We start from the raw sequence: 20,042 nt of genomic DNA, 5'->3' as shown, positions 1-20,042 counted from the left end.
CAAAATGTAAATAATAAAATAATTTAATATTAAATTCAAAAATGAGGTAGAAACAAAGCACAGCGATGTAAATAATAAATTTTCCTTTACAGTTTTGAGACAGTCTTTTAAGTTTTCCATTACCTTCTTAAGGTCACTGAAAGGTGCTCCTTGGAGCCAGCCCGCAAATCACGCATTTAGAAAAACATAACTATACACTCCTAACCCTAAGTATTAGAAGTGAAAGTAATGGAATCTCGATGTAAACCCAATATCACTTTTTTGATGAGCTATTTTGAGTATAATAGATTTGAACTGTGTCAATGCTCGGAGAAAAAATTTAAAAGAAGAACGGAGCGAACAGTAGTTTCCTGCTCCGCTGACTAGAAACAGTAGGACGACACTCTCTCGGCTGGAGGAGAGCGCTTGCGCTCGCACTCAGTTGGCGCCCGCCCTCCTGCTTTTTCTCTAGCCGCCCTTTCCTCTTTCTTTCGCGCTCTAGACACCCGGGAAGGCCAGCCTAGCGTAGCTGGGCTCTGATTGGCTGCTTTGAAAGTCTACGTTCTACCCGATTGGTGGATCCGGGGTCCTTTAGCGCGGTGAGTTTGAAACTGCTCGCACTTGGCTTCAAAGCTGGCTCTTGGAAGTTGAGCGGAGAGTTACGCGGTTGTGGTAGCTGCCGCTGCGGCCGCCGCGGGATAATAAGCCGGGTACAGTGGCTGGAGTCAGGATCGTGTCTAGCGGACGGCCCGGGGACCTCGAAGGGCGTGTATTGAGAAACGGGGTCCTCTAGGAAGGCCGGACTGGAGAGCAGGGACCTGCGCGGGGCCAGGCTGGGCCTCGGGGTGGGGTGGGCAGGGCCTTTGCCTGGGCCTGGGCGTGTGAACCACACTGCGCCGGCTTTAGAGGGAGGCTATGGGAGCCCAGCGTGGCGGGGTTAGGCGGCGTGGGGGGGGGGGGGGGGGTTCGGGGCTGCAGTCGTGAGTTCAGGTCGGCTGTTTAGGAACTGCCTTAGGAGGCTTTCGGGTCTTGATTGAAGCAAAATCCGCTCCCCCACACTGAGCGCCAGCGGAGTGGCAGGCTCCTTCCTGGGCCTGGCCCCTGAGCGCCCTCCCATCCCGCCTCGGAGGTGGGAAAGCGGGACCGCACCTGGGCCAGGTACAGGCGCAGATTCCTAAAGCGAGGCTGCCCTGAGAAACCGATCCCGGAACTCGTGGGCCTTCTGGGGCTTGCTCTGCCCACGGCCCCGGCCCACCTGGAGCTGTTAAGAACACTCAGCCCAGGCACTTAACACTCATGAGCAGTGTAGTGCAGTTTTTTTCATTTAAAAAGATGTATCTCTGCTTCTTTCTGGATTGATTTTTTCTTTGAAGATGAATGTGGGAAATAGAACTTAAAGGTCTGTTCAGAGCGGGCTTTATAAATGATTTCATCATCAGTGATGGGTGTTAGAAAAATCTAGGTAATTATGCCTGGAGTTCTGACGTTTCATTGACAAACTTCAGAGGAAGTTTTGAACTTCTGTGCTGTGTTTTTTTTTTTTTAAATAAACCCATTCATTGTGATTCAGGTATACAGTTTTTCTGCTTAGTTCTTGACATTGTGTAGGCTATAATTAGAATTTTATCTGTGGAACTGCACTTTTCATTCTTTTGTTTTAGGGTGCTTAAGTGATATTTCCGACTCTTGGAAAAAGTACCTTGAAAGTCTTGAGCATGTTTGTGACCTCTGCAAGCAGAGGAAAAAAAGATTAAAATTGTCACGTGGGCAACTGGAAACACTTAAAATGTTTTTGCCGCTTTAAACAAAATTTTCCTAATGAACAATCCGAACACATTTTAGTTCTCTCCTTATAACTATAAAAAATAGTGTTTTGAATAAAATTAGGAATATCATAAAGCGGTATAAATTTGTTGAAATATTTGGGTATAACTTTGGCACACTCAGGTACTAGTATCACAACAAGGGAACATAATTCTGGTTTTTCTTTGGAAAGAATAGACAAGTTGATATCTGAATTTGAGGGTTATTTTGATTGGAAGAAGCTAAATAAATACTACACGAGTATAGAATATACACGTGTTTCCAATGTCTCAGGAGTCAAGAAGGATGGAAAGTTATTGTAGGAGTCCTTACCCTTATAAATATTGTTTGAATGTAGTTAATATTTATGGAATACTTATGTACTGCAGTAGGCACAGTGGAAAATGCTTTACATATAGTGTAATGCTTAAAACTACTCAAGTTAGTGGCATGTAATTAAGTCAGTTTTTCCTTCATTTTAGGATCTGCCATACCCATTGACTAACTATGGAAGATTATACCAAAATAGAGAAAATTGGAGAAGGTGAGTGGTTTTAGTAATATAAATTTTTTGGGATGATTTAACAATGCTACAACTTCTGTAATATGAACACATGTAAATATTTATTAAAATTCAACCATTAAGATGTCTTGTAGTACCAGTGTGCGTTAATATATGTTCTTTACTTAATAAACGCAAATTTGTTCACATTGCAAGAGAATTGAAATTACTGAATCCCTAATGACCCGTCCCTTCACCCCCATAGTCTTACAGTCTTGTGATACTAAAGAAGTATCAGAAATACTTGTATTTTGAAGACACTATTGATGACTTGCACATGTGTTGAGGGGCAGAGGTTAGGGATGCAGAATTATGCTAATTTCATAATCTATTTTTAGTCTCTTTCAATTATTTTTAGGATGATAAATATTTTTATCCAGCCTTTATAGACTGGTTACAATAATTGACTTAATCTAATTTAAATAAAATTTCTATTTAGTTACCGTAAGAAAAAAATGACCTGTCATATGTACATGTTTAAGCTATTCTAAAACTATAACTTACGTATATAATCATTCCCTTTCTGTGGTACTTGAAGGAATGATCAGATCTATATATGGCACAAATGAGGGGTATATCCCTTCGCCTGTTCCTTGACTCCAACAGAACATTCTCAATTCTCCAGGTACAAAATAATTTGCTAGTAGAATCCAGTTTATATCGGTTCTGCCAGAAGGCAATTCCCAACTATATTTTTAATGTGATCAAAGACCTCACTTGACAAGAAATAGTAAAAAAACAAGGGGGGAATACTGGAGGGAATTTAGTGAAATAGGAATGACAAGTTAGTGTGGTGTTCGATTGGAGGGGTGTGTGTGTGTATTTATTTTTATTTTTAAATAAATTAAATACCTCACACCCATTCTACCAGACAAATTTTGCTGCTGAATTAAAAATAATGTGATTAGTATGTCTAATGCTTTGTAGTATGTTTCTTAAATTCCCAGGGAATTTGTGTTGATTTTAGTTTGGCATAAAAAGAGACCTTCTTAAAGTATAAATATATTTTTCTTTAAGATGATAGAACTCCAAACCTATAGGAAACTACAGATTTGACTTCTGAGAAAAGTACTTTAATTGCTACCATAAATAAGAGCAGTTAAGAATGTAATTTTAAATGTAATCCATTACATGCATTAAGTCATATGACTCCCATTCTTTATTTCTATAAGTGTGACAGTGGTAAACCCTCTAACTTTTCTGGATCTCGGTTTCTGCCTCTGCAAATGGTGATAATTAGACTTAACACGAAAGATATGATTCAATTGAACAATATTATGGAAAGCATTTGTTTGAGTGCTTTAACTCAGAAAACCTTCAAATGTTTATCATTTGAACATTGTATTATTACTATGAACACTGTCTCCAAAACTGTCTCTTTACCAGCCTCATCTAATGCCACTCAACTCTAATTTGGATTTCTTTGATGTCCTCAAATGTATCCTGTGATTTGGCCTATGAGTTTTGGCAATGGCTGTTCTTTCTACCTGGAGGCCAGTCTCTACTGGCTTCATTTTTTATCTCCTCCTCTAGTCCAAGAGCATTTTGTAGTTCCCTTTGCATCATGCTTAATAGCCATTTTAATTATTATACCATAGTATCCTTGAGGGCTGGGGTTTTTGTCTTGTTCACAACTGTTTGCCCACTGCCTGTCAGTAGTGCCCAACCCACAGGAGATAGCCAAGTAGATAATAATAACATCTGTGTTCCTTGTTTGTTCTTCTGAACACTGTTTCTTTTTCTGGCTTGTATTGTTGTTTCTACTCCAAGCCTGATTGTTTTGGATTATGTGCTGGATGTTGTTTTGGAAAAATGAACTTGTGAAAATAAATGGAGGCCTAAATGATCCACAAAGAATTTTCTTTTGGTTCTGCTAGGTATCTGGTTAAAGTCTAGTATTAAAATACTACTTTAAAAATTATATTTTTTCCCCTCAACTTTTCATTTTGAACATTTCCAAATCTATATTGAAAGGTTTATGCAATGAACTTGTAATAGTTTTACCAAGATGTTGGTGTTTTGTCATATTTACTTTATTATCTGTGTGTATGTTAGCATTGTTTATTTTTTATTTTTTTCATTGATACATTTTAATTGTATGTATTCATGGGGTATGGTTTGGTGATTTGATACATGTATGTGTTGTATGATCAAATCATACAGAGTAATTAGCATATCCATCACCTCATGCATTTGTCATTTCTTTGTGGTGAGAACATTCAATTGTTTTGCATTTTAATCCATTTCAAGTAAGTTGTAGAAATGTTCTACCCCTAAATCTGCATGTATATTCTGAATATCCACCCAAGGTCATGCCTTTCATTTGGCAGTTAATGCCTCTTTAATTCTGATTTAGAAGAGTCTGCCTTTTCTCTCACTTGACGGTGAGTCTTGACAACCTAATTCAGTTCTTAAATATATCCAGACTTTACTATTTTAAATGTTACAAAAATTGTTCTCTGGTTTCTTCTGAATTACAGCAATCTGAGTGTTGTCATACTAATCTTTGAACTCCTTCCTGTCTTAAGAAAATGTCTTTTTGGATCGTAGAGTAGCTGTATCCATGATGGTGGGACCTTACCTGGCATTTAGTGGGCATTTGATAAATACTTGCTTAATGAAGGTTTTCTGCTTAAGGGCCTCCATAACTTGATCATATCCTACATATTTTTCTTTTGTTTCTTTTTGTTTCCTGGGATAAATCTTCCATTCGATTTACAGTGATCCTCTAGGCTTACCTGTGTTATGATTTTTGTCTCCTTAGTTATTTATATTTATACTTAGTTAAATACCCTAGAGTATTTCTGTCTTTAGAATTCCAAGTTCATTTTGGAGCATATACCATATATTTCAAAAACAATTTTGGATGATTAACCAATAGAATAGTTCTGCTTTGTTTAACCCCTCTTCCAGTAGTTCAGTGAGAAGTGATATTATCTCTAAAATTCAACACATTGAGTGTTGGCCCCTGGTTAATTGTTAATTCTGAAAGCTATTTAGGATTAGGTGATATTGTACACTTGAGGGAGAAGAAAGGATGCTAGAAAAAAAATTAGTTCTGAACTTAACATTAACTGCTTATGTTACTACATTATGCAAGTGACTAATTTTCCTGAGATCACTTTAACAGTATGCCAGATGATTGTGCTACTGGTTTACCTACTTTTTGTGTTTAATGAGAGCTTAATTTACATCCCCCAAAAAATGTAGATTTTAAGTTTATGAAGGTTATCTACTTTTAAGGATGACTGTGAGGATTAAATATAGTCAATTCTCCTTTAACGTAGAGTAATTTTGGTTATCAAAAAGTTATACATTAATCCACAATTTAATCAGAATAGTATAAAATGGCTTCTATGTCAGTTTATAGTCTTAAAATGACACCAGTATTTAAGAAAACATAGACTTTTGTATAGAGGTTCTGTCAAAAAAATTAAGCTTAAGTAACATCAATTTGCTGCTGCTCAAACTGTTTAATATTCTAACTAAGCAGTTGGTAATTTGTTGGTTTGTTAGCCTTTTTTGCAATATTGCTACCTTCAGAGAAACTCATAAAAGCTATAGAAGAGGCTTTTTCCCCTAGAACAGTGCACTCTAAACACTTTTGAAGTTAAAACAATGCCGTGGAAAGCAAGCTATTCAACAAAATTTTGTGTGTACTTAAGGGATTCAGGACCTCCCTAAACTCCAACTCAAGTTTAAAAAGACTTACCTAGGGAATTCAGCGTTGCCACATATATGATGCATTTTAGCTAGTCTTCTCCCTTATTGCCATTTCATTCCCTGTATCCATCTCCTCCCTCCCTGCTATTCCTTATGATTGATACTGTTGCTCACTACCTGAAGCCCAGATATCGAAGTCAGTATTTTTATCAACTTGCAAATGGGTGTGAGGCTTTCCTAATATGTAGTACATACTATGTGCTTTATTAGGTTTAATAAACAAACATCTGGTCTTTTTTCTCCATTCTTTTGAGAATGAGGACTGTTGACTGTATTTTGAGATACAGATAAAAGTGTTTTGAAAAGCATAAAGCACTCTACAGTATTTTCTGGAAGTGGCATAATGACTCTTATCAGTAATATTTCTGGAGCCCAATTTTTAAACTATATTTTATGCCTGCTTTATTGCTGGGTAGGATATTGGCAGAAGGTTAATTTTAATTTGCAAATGATCTATTTTGTTCTGTAAAATATGCTGGAACATTAATGGTGATTTAGATGTATAGAAAACTTGTGATGACTACATGAATTTTATTTTTAAGCCATACAGATTGTAGTTACTCTCAATTTCTTTTTGGAAGCAATAAGGGTATGAGTAAGTTACTTCCCATATGGCCACACCAGACATTTCTATCATGTGACCCTTATGAGATTCAATAATCTTAAAATCTTTCAGTTTGACTAGGTATGGTGGCTCACGCCTGTAATCTCAGCACTTTGGGATGGCGAGGCAAGTAGATTGCTTGAGCTCACGAGTTCCAGAGCAGCCTGGGAAACATGGTGAAACCCCATCTCCATCAAAAAGACAAAAATTAGCCGGATGTGGTGGCACGTGCCTGTAGTCCCAGCTACTTGGGAGGCTTGGTGGGAGGATCCCTTGAACCCAGGAGGTGGAGGTTGTAGTGAGCTTTGATTGCCCCGCTGCACTCCAACCTGGACAAGAGAACAAGACCCTGCCATAAGGAAGAAAAAAAAAAAAGATCTTTTAGTTTGTGAGTGTGTCACACAGCATATTATTTACTTTGTTTCAGGTACCTATGGAGTTGTGTATAAGGGTAGACACAAAACTACAGGTCAAGTGGTAGCCATGAAAAAAATCAGACTAGAAAGTGAAGAGGAAGGGGTTCCTAGTACTGCAATTCGGGAAATTTCTCTATTAAAAGAACTTCGTCATCCAAATATAGTCAGGTATGGTATAATATCTGAATGTAAGCCATTTTCTGCATGCATGCTATTTCAAATATAAATTTCAACTTGGAAATCTTTACATTTGCTTAATTTCTTGGTCTAGCCTTACCGAGTGGACTAGAACCCTATTTTTGTTAGTTGAGAATGCTGCACATATGTAAAAGAGAACAGGCTGTTAAAGCAAGAACAGAGTTAGAGGAGATTGGTGATGTAGATTAATATTTGGGGCTGGAAGAGCAAGGTAAATTGGCCATGGGAGTAAAGCCCTTTTCATAGAGCTTTGTCAACTCTCTCCTACTTGAGGAGCTCTAGTTCCTGAAGATCCTTTAGTCAGAGTCTTAAGAAAGGTAGCTAGGTCAAATGAAAAAGATTTTTTTCCTTAATCTATTTGCATTGGGTGTTTTTGGAGAGCTGTCTTCCTAACAGTCCAAGTTAAAATCTAATTGTATTTGTCTGGGGCTAGAGATTAGAAGTAGCTTTTAAGGTCAGATACCACTTTAAAATTTATTTTTATAATTCACTTCGATGAAAAAATAAGCTCTCAGCAATTAGTAGCCAACCTAGATATGTTCTTTTGGAATACAGGCTCCTTATAAACAAGCACCTCCTGTACAAGGCCTAATTTTAAATAGTTGCCCTGAGATTCCTTTCTTAAATTTGAGTTTTGAGTCTCAGCCATTAGGGAAGTTACTACATCTTCCCTAGTTTTTATTATAGCAACTGAAATTATGGAAGGAGTTTTATTTTGTGAAAGAGAGGTCAAAAATGTTTGCTGGATTCTTCTTTCATATATATCTATTTTTTTCCAGTCTTCAGGATGTGCTTATGCAGGATTCCAGGTTATATCTCATCTTTGAGTTTCTTTCCATGGATCTGAAGAAATACTTGGATTCTATCCCTCCTGGTCAGTACATGGATTCTTCACTCGTTAAGGTAAAAGCTTATCTAATTTTATTAATATTTATGCACTGTGGATATAAAGCGACTATATACAGAAGTCCCTGGGTTTTGTGGGAATATGCTTGGAAAAAGTGTTAGAAAATAGAATAAGAAAAAGTATTTCATTTTTCTCCCTCATGGTTAGTTTATACAGGTTAGAGTTACCCATGTTATTACCAGATACTGTTTCTAGTAAGTAAAAAGTAGTGCCTGAGATAACATAGAACTTATTAAGTATTGTTGGAAACTAGGGTAGTCTGGTCTTTCTTTGGCTGTCAGATATATGTGAAACAAAGTAATGAAAGCCTAGGGCAGAGTAGTGGTTGTAGGTGTTTTATTCCAGTTTTGAATATGTTTTGCTCAATTTATTGTAGACATTTATTATATTTCAGTTAAATTATAAAATTGTACAGTTTTAAGTACTGAAGTATATAAAAGTATCTTATTCTTACACCAGTTCTACCAAACCACTCTGCAGAGGTAGTGCTGTCGTTAGTTTTATTCATAATCTTATACTTGTATGTTCACTTTGTATGTATATAAAGACTTTTTTACACAAAATGGACTTATTTGCATATGTATAAGTATACATATTTTCCCCTTTTTGTGTAAAACATTATGAAGTCATGTAGATCTACCTATGTCTAGTTACATTTTTGATATAATTATTTAAACCACTTCCATATTGATGAACATTTAAATTATTTTCCAACTTGGTTATTGTTGCTCTTATTAACAGTACTGCACTGAATGTCCTTATAGATATTTATCTTTGTATGCAACTTTATAGGATAAATTTTTAAAGTGGGAATGATGGATTGAAGATGTTTATTTACATTTTGATAGATACTACTGGTTGCCCTCTAAAAAACTTGTAGCAATTTACTCTTAAGTACTCATGGTGTATAACACTTATTGTTTTAGTACATCATTACCAAAACTTGGTTTTATCAGTCTTTTAACTATGAAAAATGCATATTAAGATTGTTTTAATTTTATATTTCATGACAATTTAACACTTCATATTTAGCTATTATAAACCGCCTATTCCTATTCTCTACTATATTTTCATTAGGATACCGTCTTTAACAATCTTGCATGACTTTTGGGCTTTCTGCTTTTATGTCTTGCTTTTAAGTCTTCCTCACTCAAAGATCGAATGTTTTAGAATAATACATGTCACTATTTTTCTGGTAGTTTTAGTAAGTCCTGTCTTCTACACACACTTTTTTTTGTCTTAAATTCTGTATGGATCAAGATTTATTTTGACTTAAAAACTGGGATACAGATTCAGCTTTATCTTTTTCCAAATGACTAGCCAGTTGTTCTAACTGGTTTTATATACAGGCAACAATGGTTTTACTTACAATTTTTCAATTTTACAATGAAGCAGAAATGATGCACATTCACTAGAAACCATACTTCATTTACCCATACAACCATTCTGTTTTTTCACTTTCAGTACAGTATTCAATAAATAACGAGGTATTCAACACTTCCAACTATATGCTAATGTAAGTGTTTCGAGCACATTGAAGGTGGGCTATGCTTAGCTATGTTTGGTAGGTTAGGTGTATTCAATGCATTTCGACAAGGTCTTTTCAACTTAGAATAAGTTTATCCAGATGGAGCATCCGTTTTGTTTTGTTTTTGAACGCCACTTGTCCCTCTAAGATGGAACATCTGTATTATTTCCCAATTTCAAACTGTAAGTCATTTTTCTGTGTACTTTGTTCTTGTAGTATTCATGTTACTTCAAATGTCAATGACATTGTCTTTGGCAGCAAATGTCTTGTAAAGCACTTTTCTCTGAACTAAGCAGCATTTTATGATAATTTTATCCATTTCAATATATAATCATAATATCTTTGCCATCACTTTTAGAATCTAATTTTTTCAAAAAGGAAATGAATATGTAAAAATGAAAGAAAAGGCCAACTGTATTGAAGATAGAAAATAGAGTTGGTAGAGGTATATGGAAGAAAATTCAAGAGGCTTCTGTGTGAGAAAACCAACTTGTAATTTAAGGATCGGGGACCAAAAATGTTTAAAGACTAAACGCATTGACATGATTATAGATATGTCTATAAGGTGAAGATCATTTTCTTAGGTATACAAATGTGATGTTGTATGTAAACGGCTTCCCACCCACAAATGCTTATTAGCCTAAAATGGCCTGAAAGCTCCAGTAATTAAATTATTTCTCTGGAACCTAATTTTTTGTCTTTGAAACAGATTATTTAGAAAATCATGTACTTTGCTTAAGTTTCTAACTTTTTTTACTTTTTCCAGAGTTATTTATACCAAATCCTACAGGGGATTGTGTTTTGTCACTCTAGAAGAGTTCTTCACAGAGACTTAAAACCTCAAAATCTCTTGATTGATGACAAAGGAACAATTAAACTGGCTGATTTTGGCCTTGCCAGAGCTTTCGGAATACCTATTAGAGTTTATACGCATGAGGTAAGTGGAATAGTGGTTTTTGATGGCTTTTGAATGTGTGTGATTGCTAGATTATTTTCTGTATTTGTGAAGTCAAGAAATAATAAAAGATATCTACTCAGTGCCAGTATCAATTTATTGCCTCTCAGCTCCAGATTCATTGCATGCTATGTGAAAATGTAACTGAAGCCTTTAAGTATTTTTTCTTTGCCAGCTGCTATGTTAAGGTAGAGGGTACTAGAGAGACACAGCAGGAGGAAGGGATTTTCCTAGCTACAGTTTTTACGTTCTCATTATTTTTTACTTTATTTACATTATTGCCATCCTTTGTTGTACTTTAATTCTTTATATTAAACTCTCCCCATTCAAGTCACCACCTCGGTTTCTGTCTCCTGACCGAACCCTTCCTGATTATAGTCAGATTGATTCAAAGATAGGTTTTGTTCCTTAAGGTATATTATTTCTGATACATTTAGGAATTAATTTGTTTAATCTGTGTTATATTGCTGACTTGGCATTTAGTGTTTCTGAAGGAAAGGGAACATTGTATAGTAAAGGATTATTGAAAAGCTATCTTCTGTGGAGTTGTCTACCCTTGACCCAAAGACTGTCTCCAGATCAAAACTAATAACAGTGCTCATCTGATTAGTTGTCTTGGCTGGTTGTTAGCTCTTTTTATCTTTTTTTTTTTTTTTTTTTTTTGAGATGGAGTCTGGCTCTGTTGCCCGGGATGGAGTGTGTGATGCGATCTCTGCTCACTGCAAGCTCCGCCTCCCGGGTTCACGCCATTCTCCTGCCTCAGCCTCCTGAGTAGCTGAGACTACAGGCGCCTGCCACCAAGCCTGACTAATTTGCTAATTTTTTGTACTTTTTTTTTAGTAGAGATGGGGTTTCACCGTGTTAACCAGGATGGTCTTTATCTCCTGACCTCGTGATTTGCTCGCCTCGGCCTCCCAAAGTGCTGGGATTACAGGCATGAGCCACCGCACCCCGCCCTTTTTATCATTTTCTTACATGGCTATATAAATAAGATTATTTTGTTTTCTTTGTCTTAAACAAATGATATTGATCTCATTAGCTTTGTTCTAAGAGGCAATATTTTTACCATATGATAAATATACTAAAATGGTTGGTTAGTTCTATATCACTAATAAGCTGTTATTTGACTTATTCATGTTTTTTAAATAATTTAAAAATCGTTTTTTATTGACACATTATACATATTTATGGGGTACAGTGTGGTATTTGGATACATGTATGCAATATGTGTTAATTAAATTGGGGTAGTTAGCATATCCATTGCCCCAAGCATTTATTATTTCTTTTTGTTGGGAACATTCAAAATTCTTTGTTCTGGCTATTTGAAAATTTACAGCAAATTATTGGTAACTAGTCAGCTTACAGTGCTATGGAAGACTAGAGCGTATTTTTCTTTTTGAGCTGTAATTGTATCCATAAACCAACTTATCTCTATTTTCCTCTTCTAAGCCCTGAATAACCACTATTCTACTCTATGGCCATTAGATCAACTTTTTATGTTTTCATGTATGAGTGAACACATGTAGTATTTATTCTTCTGTGCCTGGCTTATTTCACAGCTCATCCTTATTGCCATAAATGACAGGATTTCATTCTTTTATTGTGGCTGAGTAGTAGTCTAGTATTCCATTGTGTGCACCCTCACATATGTGTGTGTACACTACATTTTCTGTGTGTGTGTGAGTGTGTGTATACACCACATTTTCTTTATCTGTTGATGGAAACATAGGTTGATTTCGTATCTTGGCTATTGTGAAGAGTGCTTCAATAAACATGGGAGTGCAGCTATCTCTTTGACGTAATTGATTTTATTTATTTTGGACATACACCCCCAGCAGTGGGATTGCTAAATTATATGGTAGTTCTAGTTTGTAGTTTTTTGAGGATCCTCTGAACAGTTTTTCACAATGACTGTACTGATTTAAATTCCCACCAACAGTGCATAAAAGTTGCCCTTTCTCTGCATTCTTGTCAGCACTTTTTGTCTTTTGATGATAATTACTCTAACTGGGGTGTGATAGATCATTGTGGTTTTGATTTGCATTTCCCTGATGAATAGTGATGTTGAGCACTTTTTCATATACTTGCTGGTCATTTGTATGTCTTTTGAGAAAGTTTTATTCAGATCATTTGACCATTTTTAAAATTGGATTCTTACTATTATTTTTTTATTCTGGATATTAATTCTTTGCTGGATGAGTGATTTGCAATTAATTTCTCCCATTCTGCAGATAGCTGCTTCATTCTGTTATTCTGTTATTTGTTTCTTTTGCTGCGCAGAAGCTTTTTAGTTCAGTATAATCCCGTTTGTCTATTTGTTGTTGCTGAGACAGGGTGGAATGCCTATGCTGGAATGCAGTGGCGCAAACAGGGCTCACTGCAACCTCAACCTCCTGGGCTCCAGTGATCCTCCCTTGTCAGCCTCCTGAGTAACTGGGCCCATACACAGGCGTGCAACACCATGCTAGGCTAATTTTTTAAATTTTTGTAGAGATGGGGCTGTCAGCATATTTCCCAGGCTGTTCTTGAACTCCTGGGTTCATGCAGTCCTCTCACTTTGGCCTCCCAAAGTGTTGGGATTGTAGGCATGAGCTGCTGCACCTGGCCACCTCATTTGTCTAGTTTTGATATTGTTGCTTGAGCTTTTGAGGTCTTACCCATATGATTTTTGTCCAGGCCAATATCGATAACAGTGTTTGCCCTGTTTTCTTCTAGTAGTTTCATAGTTTAAGGTCTTTTTTAATCCATTTTGAGTTGATTTTTGTGTATGTTTAGTTATAGGGGTTTAGTTTCATTGTTCTGCATATGGATTATCCAGTTTTCCCAGCACCATTTATTGAAGAGATTGGCTTTTCTCTAGTGAATGTTCTTGTCATCTTTCTCAAAAATGAGTTGACTGTAAATACATGGATTTATTTCTGGAGTCTCTATTTTGTTCTATTGGTCTATGCATCTTTTTTTATGCTATATCATGCTATTTTGGTTACTGTAGCTTTGTAATACATTTTTGAAGTCAGGTGGTATGATGCCTTCAGCTTTGTTCTTTTTGCTCAAGATTAGTTTAGCTATTTTGGGTCTTTTTTTGGTTCTATATGAATTTTAGGATTTCTTTTGATTTTTGTGAAGAATGTCCTTGGTATTTTGATGGAGATTGCACTGAATTTATAGATTGTATTGGGTGGTGATATGCTCATTTTTATATTCTTGCAGTTCATGAACATGGGATGTCTTTTTTTTGTATCTTCCTAATTTTTTTCTTCAATGTTTTATAGTTTTTAGTGTAGAGATTATACATCTCCTTGGTTAAATTTATTCCTAGGTTTTTTTGCAGCTAGTATACATTAGATTGCTTTCTTGATTTATTTTTCAGCCAGTTTGTTATTGGTGTATAGAAACTTTTAACTTTTGTATGCTGATTTTGATTTTGTGTACTGCAACTTTGTTAATCAGTTCTAAGAGTTTTTGGTGGACTCTCTTCAGTTTTTCTGTATATCATCTCTGCACACAGGGACAATTTGACTTCTTCCTTTGCAATTTGGATGCCCTTTCTTTCTTTCTCATGTTTCTTATTCATGTTATAATGGTACTGTTATGTACCATCTTAGCAAGTGAAAAGTACCTGCACTTTGTTCAGTATCACCCCAAATCTATTATCAATGGGTTTGGTTTTTCAGTGAGGGGGAAGGTAAGGCTGTATAACTGTCTTGATCTTTAGTGATTTGAAAAGCAAAAAAAAGATTTATTATGCTTTTATCTGTTTTGTCTTCTAATGAATAAAACTTAGAAATGAAATATTTATCTTCAATTTTGTGTACCTTTAATTGACTTAAACAATATTATTGGTGGCAGTCATACAGCCTTTAAAGGACAGTCCTAATGAAAATATAGATGTTCAAGTTTAGCTAATTTTATGCACCACATTTATTCATTGTAAAAATTTGCTTTCTAATAGGTAGTAACACTCTGGTACAGATCTCCAGAAGTATTGCTGGGGTCAGCTCGTTATTCAACTCCAGTTGATATTTGGAGTATAGGCACCATATTTGCTGAACTAGCAACTAAAAAACCACTTTTCCATGGGGATTCAGAAATTGATCAACTCTTCAGGATTTTCAGGTAGCTATTAAAAACTGAGATAATAAAGGTAACATATGTAACAATGAGATTACATTTATGCTTTAACTAAGAAATTTTTGTTTTCCTGTTTTTTAGAGCTTTGGGCACTCCCAATAATGAAGTGTGGCCAGAAGTGGAATCTTTACAGGACTATAAGAATACATTTCCCAAATGGAAACCAGGAAGCCTAGCATCCCACGTCAAAAACTTGGATGAAAATGGCTTGGATTTGCTCTCGGTAAGGAGTGCCCTTTATACTGAATTCCAAATTATTGATGATTCAGAATATATTCAGTTCTTTCTTTTACCTAGAAAATAGGAAGAATGCTCACATTTTTTAGCTAGGTGTCTGTTATATACATTGTATTATGCTAGCTTCATTTTAGATATCAAGAGGCACTAGTGGCTTTGAGAGGAAGATTTAGCATTAGTTTTTGTTTTTTATCTGACAAGTAGCTATGGACATTTTGAGGGAGAGACCAGGATTAATACACTTTTTTTTTCAAGTTGCTGAATTGTAGTGGCTCTCTTTTCTAGCATTTTTGTCATTACTAAGCCCTCTTAGTTTATGCTAGATGTAAGCGTTTTTCTTATTGGTTGATATTTTAAATTATTAAAGCCATCTTCAGAATAAGCTTTATTCGCACTTTGTACCTAGCTTCTCCATCAGAAGGATCTATTGCTATACCATTGTATATGTTTTCTCATTGGTCTTCGGGTTACTTTCAGAGTGTGAAAACTCCTTATGCCACAAAATTAAGCTTAGATTTCCCCCAGATCAAATACAATAAATCAGATTCCTTAGTCTAGCCACAATTGACATACCTTGGAGTGGATAAATCTTTGTTGCTGGCATTGTTCTGTGCATCATAGCTTGTTTAGTGGCATGGCATCACTGTCTTCGACTCTCTAGATGCCAGTAATATACTCTTCACAGTTAGGACAACCAAAAGTGTCTCCAGATATTGCCAAATGTCTCCTGATGGGCAAAGTCTATCCTAGTTGAGAACCATTACTGTAAATTAAACTTGGTTTCAAATTTGAGCTTTATTCCTTAGCTCTGTGAACTTGGGCAAGTTACTTCCCTTTGAGCCTCAATGTCCTCATTTGTAAAATGGCACTAATACCTACTTTTAGCTGTGGGAATTGGTACCATGATTTATCCAAAGCAGTTTGTATGGTGCTGGTTACATGAGAGTTCAGATGGTAACTAGTTAGTAAAATCTCTAGTCTGCTTGTTGATTTTATTTTATTTTTTTAAGATTAGTGTTTCTTAAAGATCAAATTTACAATCCTAAACTTTATTTAGCTTTTTCTGGTGCATAAACTAATTTATACTAAGTTATCTGACTGTAATTCTTTTAGTGACTCAATTTTAGCTATTTTTATAACACATTGTGCTGTGAAGGGTTTTATTTGGAACTTGTTGGAAGCTACATCAGAAACTGTCATCGTTAATTGCCATTTAAAGAATGTTGTAAATAACTCAGGTGGCCATTTAATTCTCAACGTAAATATAATTAACTAGACATCTTTCCTATATTTATGTCTTAGTTTTAAAGCTATTTCTGAATGCTTGAGTCTTACCATAATTGATAACAAAAAGAGGTTATCGAGAATATCTGTGATTTACGGAGTAGGTTATTCTAGACCTCAAGGGTGAAATGTAGGGGAGGAGACATTTGTATGTTAAACTAGTGGAAATGCTCATTTAATAGATATTCACTGAAAGTATTAGTTTTGGTTTATTGCTAGAAAAGTTGAGGTTTTATGGAGATTTTGTAAAAAATGATTTATTTCCTAAATAAATATCTCTTTTTCTTTTTTCTCCCAGAAAATGTTAATCTATGATCCAGCCAAACGAATTTCTGGCAAAATGGCACTGAATCATCCATATTTTAATGATGTGGACAATCAGATTAAGAAGATGTAGCTTTCTGACAAAAAGTTTCCACGTTATAACACCAGATAGTTGTGTTTTTATTGTTAACTCTTGTCTATTTTTGTCTTATATATATTTCTTTGTTATCAAACTTAAGCTGTACTTCATCTTCTAATTTCAAAAGTATAACTTAAAAATGTAAATATTCTATATGAATTTAAATATAATTCTGTATATGTGTGTAGGTCTCACTGTAACAACTATTTGTTACTATAATAAAACTATAATATTGATGTCAGGAATCGGGAAAAAATTTGAGTTGGCTTAAATCATCTCAGTCCTTATGGCAGTTTTTAGTTTCCTGTAGTTGGAACTACTAAAATTTAGGAAAGTGCTAAGTTCAAGTTTCATAATGCTTTGAAGTATTTTTATGCTCTGAATGTTTAAATGTTCTCATCAGTTTCTTGCCATGTTGTAACTATACAACCTGGCTAAAGATGAATATTTTTCTACTGGTATTTTAATTTTTGACCTAAATGTCTAAGCATTCGGAATGAGAAAACTATACAGATTTGAGAAATGATGCTAAATTTATAGGGCGTTTTCAGTAACTTAAAAAGCTAACATGAGAGCATGCCAAAATTTGCTAAGTCTTACAAAGATCAAGGGCTGTCCGCAACAGGCAAGAACAGTTTTGAAAATTTATGAACTATCCTATTTTTAGGTATGTTTTGAAAGCTTTTTGTCTAAGTGAATTCTTATGCCTTGGTCAGAGTAATAACTGAAGGAGTTGCTTATCTTGGCTTTCAAGTCGGAGTTTAAAACTACACATTTTGACATAGCGTTTATTAGTAGCCATCTAAAAAGGCTCTAATGTATATTTAGCTAAAATTACTAGCTTTGAGAATTAAATTGTTTAACTAATAATGCTGCTCATTGTGATTCTTATAAGCAGCCTAATTTGAATTATTTGCTGCAATCAAGAGAAGTGTACAATAGTTTTATTACTTTTTTAGCGTACTTCTATCCTTTTTCCAACCATATCTCCTCTCTTTTTCCTCCTGGTTAACGGGCTAGAATGTACATTCCTGGATTACTGATTTTTACACTCGACTGGATATGTAACGAGGGATCTATCTAATTCATCTTGTCTTGGAAATGTTGCACTCTAGAAGAAAGTGTGTGTCACGTTCTTCAGCAGCAGGACCTCTTATGATTGGTGGTTTGGTTGTCCTGTTCTGTAGTCTTTGGTGGAAGCCAGTTTGTTCTTAAGAGAATCTAGAGCCTATTAATGGAAGTCATTTAGGGTTATATTGTGGAGGGTTGTTTAGGATTGCATGGCAGGAATTGGGTAAATGAAAGGTAACACTAAAGATTGGAGATGGTATAATGGCGTATCTATAGGTCTGTGTTTCCTTGTCTATGAAGTGAGGCATTGAACTAGATCTGTTTTGCAAATTGTGGCTTGCAACCCGTTAGTGATTAACAGCCAGCATTAATCACGATCCCTTTCCTACCCCAGTGTAGAACAGAAACTAGCAGTGTATCCTATATAATTATTTACTTATTTATTTTTTCAATAGTATATAGATACATGGGTGATACAAACGTTTGGGGCCTTGTAGATAATGTAGAAACAGCATGCAACCTCACCGCTCTTGCTCCACGGAGTCCAAGTGTCTGAAAAGTTGACAGTACATCAAATTAGAACTGACTTGGTAGACCAGGGAAATGAGACAGATGGTAGGACACTGTCATCTCTTGCTATAGTGAGTGACCTACTTTTGATCCTGTGTCAACCAACTTCAGTGACTAGGTGAGAAGCTACTGAATTGTGTCCTCATCTCAATGTATGTTTAAATTAGTTTGTGCTGTGGTACTTCTGACTAATTTTAAAAGGGAGCTTGTCTCTAGGCCAGTGACCCTTAAGTCTGTTATGTGCTAGAAACGCCCAGAAGCTAACTCTGGCACTACCCTGAATTCAGATTTTGAAAATTGGGAAATGTATCCCAATAATGTGTTTTTTAAAAAGCTTTCCCCAAGCTGATTTAGATGAATTCCATTGTCATCAGTAGTGGTGAGTTTGACCATTTGGGGCCTATATTTGGTTTTAGTTGTCTTAAAACTTAATGACATCATGCAATATCTTTAAAGTTACTCTGTTTCTCTGAGTTTGCACTCTTTAGTGGAGGGGAGAAAGCTGCATATTTCATACGTATACTAGTATAGGCTTCATATATGAGCACAGCAGTGAAATCTACTAATTTATTTGGGCATGGCCTATATAAAGTAAAAGTTTTTGAAAAAATGGTATTTGAGAGTTTAATAAAATGGCCCAATAAAGCATCTTTTGGGGACTTAGATTAACAGGGTAAAATAGTTTTTAATTTTAGCAAAATATTTTAAAGCACTTGAGGAGACTTGAAAACTATTAGGCAGAACTTTTTTTTTTTTTTAAACATTAGTTCCTTTGGCAAACTAGTTCATATGTCAACTTCAGTTTCATTCATGTTTAAATAATTTCCATATTCAAACGAGTCAGTGAGTTTTCACAGGACCATACTCATTTTGCATTGTGGACAAAGACGTGTGTGGGATTTGGAGTGAAGAGAGTAGAGGGCATTGTTTAAATGGGTTTAGGACAAGATGGCTAGAGTGAAGCATGACTAATGGGGACAGTGAAAAGATAGAGGAGTAAATTAAAGCTGAGAAGACTGAAGAGGGAGAGGTATTTCAGACTAACAACTAGGGCCCAGGAGAAGGAAAAGGTAGGAAGGAAAATGGTAGTGGCATGGATTGTGACTAGTTTGTTAGGGGTAGGAGATGAAATTTAATGGATTTGGAAGCAATAGTATACATTGTCATCTCTCTGCCATAGTATAAATTGTATGTGTCTAAGATGCCTTAAAATCTTCGAAAGAAATGTACCTGGGCTTGGGCACAGTAACTCATGCCTGTAATCCCAGCATGGTGGGAGAATCACTTGAACCCAGGAGTTGGAGACCAGCCAGGGCAACATGGCAAGACCTCATCTCTTTAAAACAAAATTAAAGTGTACCTGAGAGTCATGGACTAAGGAACCATAAACAATAGCATTTTAGAAGCAATAGCAACATTTGAGAATCAATAGCTGCATTTTAGAATGCTGGTTTTCACACTTGGATTAAGATCTCCTGAAGAACTTGTTGAAACAGATTGCTGAACCCATTCTGTTTTTCGATTCAGTGGGTCTGTTGTGGCATAAGAATATACTTTCCTAGCAAGTTCCCAGGTAATGATGCTGACCTGGTTAAGGGACCACACTTTGAAAAATCACTACATAGGCAATTCCCAGAATTACAGAGAGCTAAACAGAAGCTCAGCTATTTG

General features: G+C 35.7%; 1 protein-coding gene across 3 annotated transcripts; it reads left to right on the top strand.

Annotated features, from left to right (window-relative positions):
* The first annotated feature begins 449 nt into the window (after positions 1-449).
* On the top strand, positions 450-17,600 carry CDK1 (cyclin dependent kinase 1). 3 transcript variants are annotated; one of them, XM_025397929.1, is made up of 8 exons: positions 450-578; positions 2,265-2,326; positions 7,099-7,255; positions 8,065-8,188; positions 10,487-10,657; positions 14,628-14,791; positions 14,888-15,029; positions 16,626-17,600. In XM_025397929.1, exons 2-8 carry the CDS (start codon positions 2,290-2,292, stop codon positions 16,722-16,724), a joined length of 894 nt encoding a protein of 297 aa, XP_025253714.1. In that variant the 5' UTR covers positions 450-578; positions 2,265-2,289; the 3' UTR covers positions 16,725-17,600. The 3 variants fall into 3 exon arrangements, with proteins under 3 accessions (XP_025253714.1, XP_025253713.1, XP_025253715.1); XM_025397928.1 differs by having other exon boundaries at positions 573-689; XM_025397930.1 differs by lacking the exon at positions 10,487-10,657 and having other exon boundaries at positions 573-689.
* Positions 17,601-20,042: the final 2,442 nt, after the last annotated feature.

Source organism: Theropithecus gelada, chromosome 9 (genome assembly GCF_003255815.1).
Source record: "Theropithecus gelada isolate Dixy chromosome 9, Tgel_1.0, whole genome shotgun sequence".
In the NCBI taxonomy this organism is placed as follows: domain Eukaryota; kingdom Metazoa; phylum Chordata; class Mammalia; order Primates; family Cercopithecidae; genus Theropithecus; species Theropithecus gelada.
The sequence above is the reverse complement of the archived record's forward strand: the minus strand, read 5'-3'. Positions and strand labels throughout refer to the sequence as shown.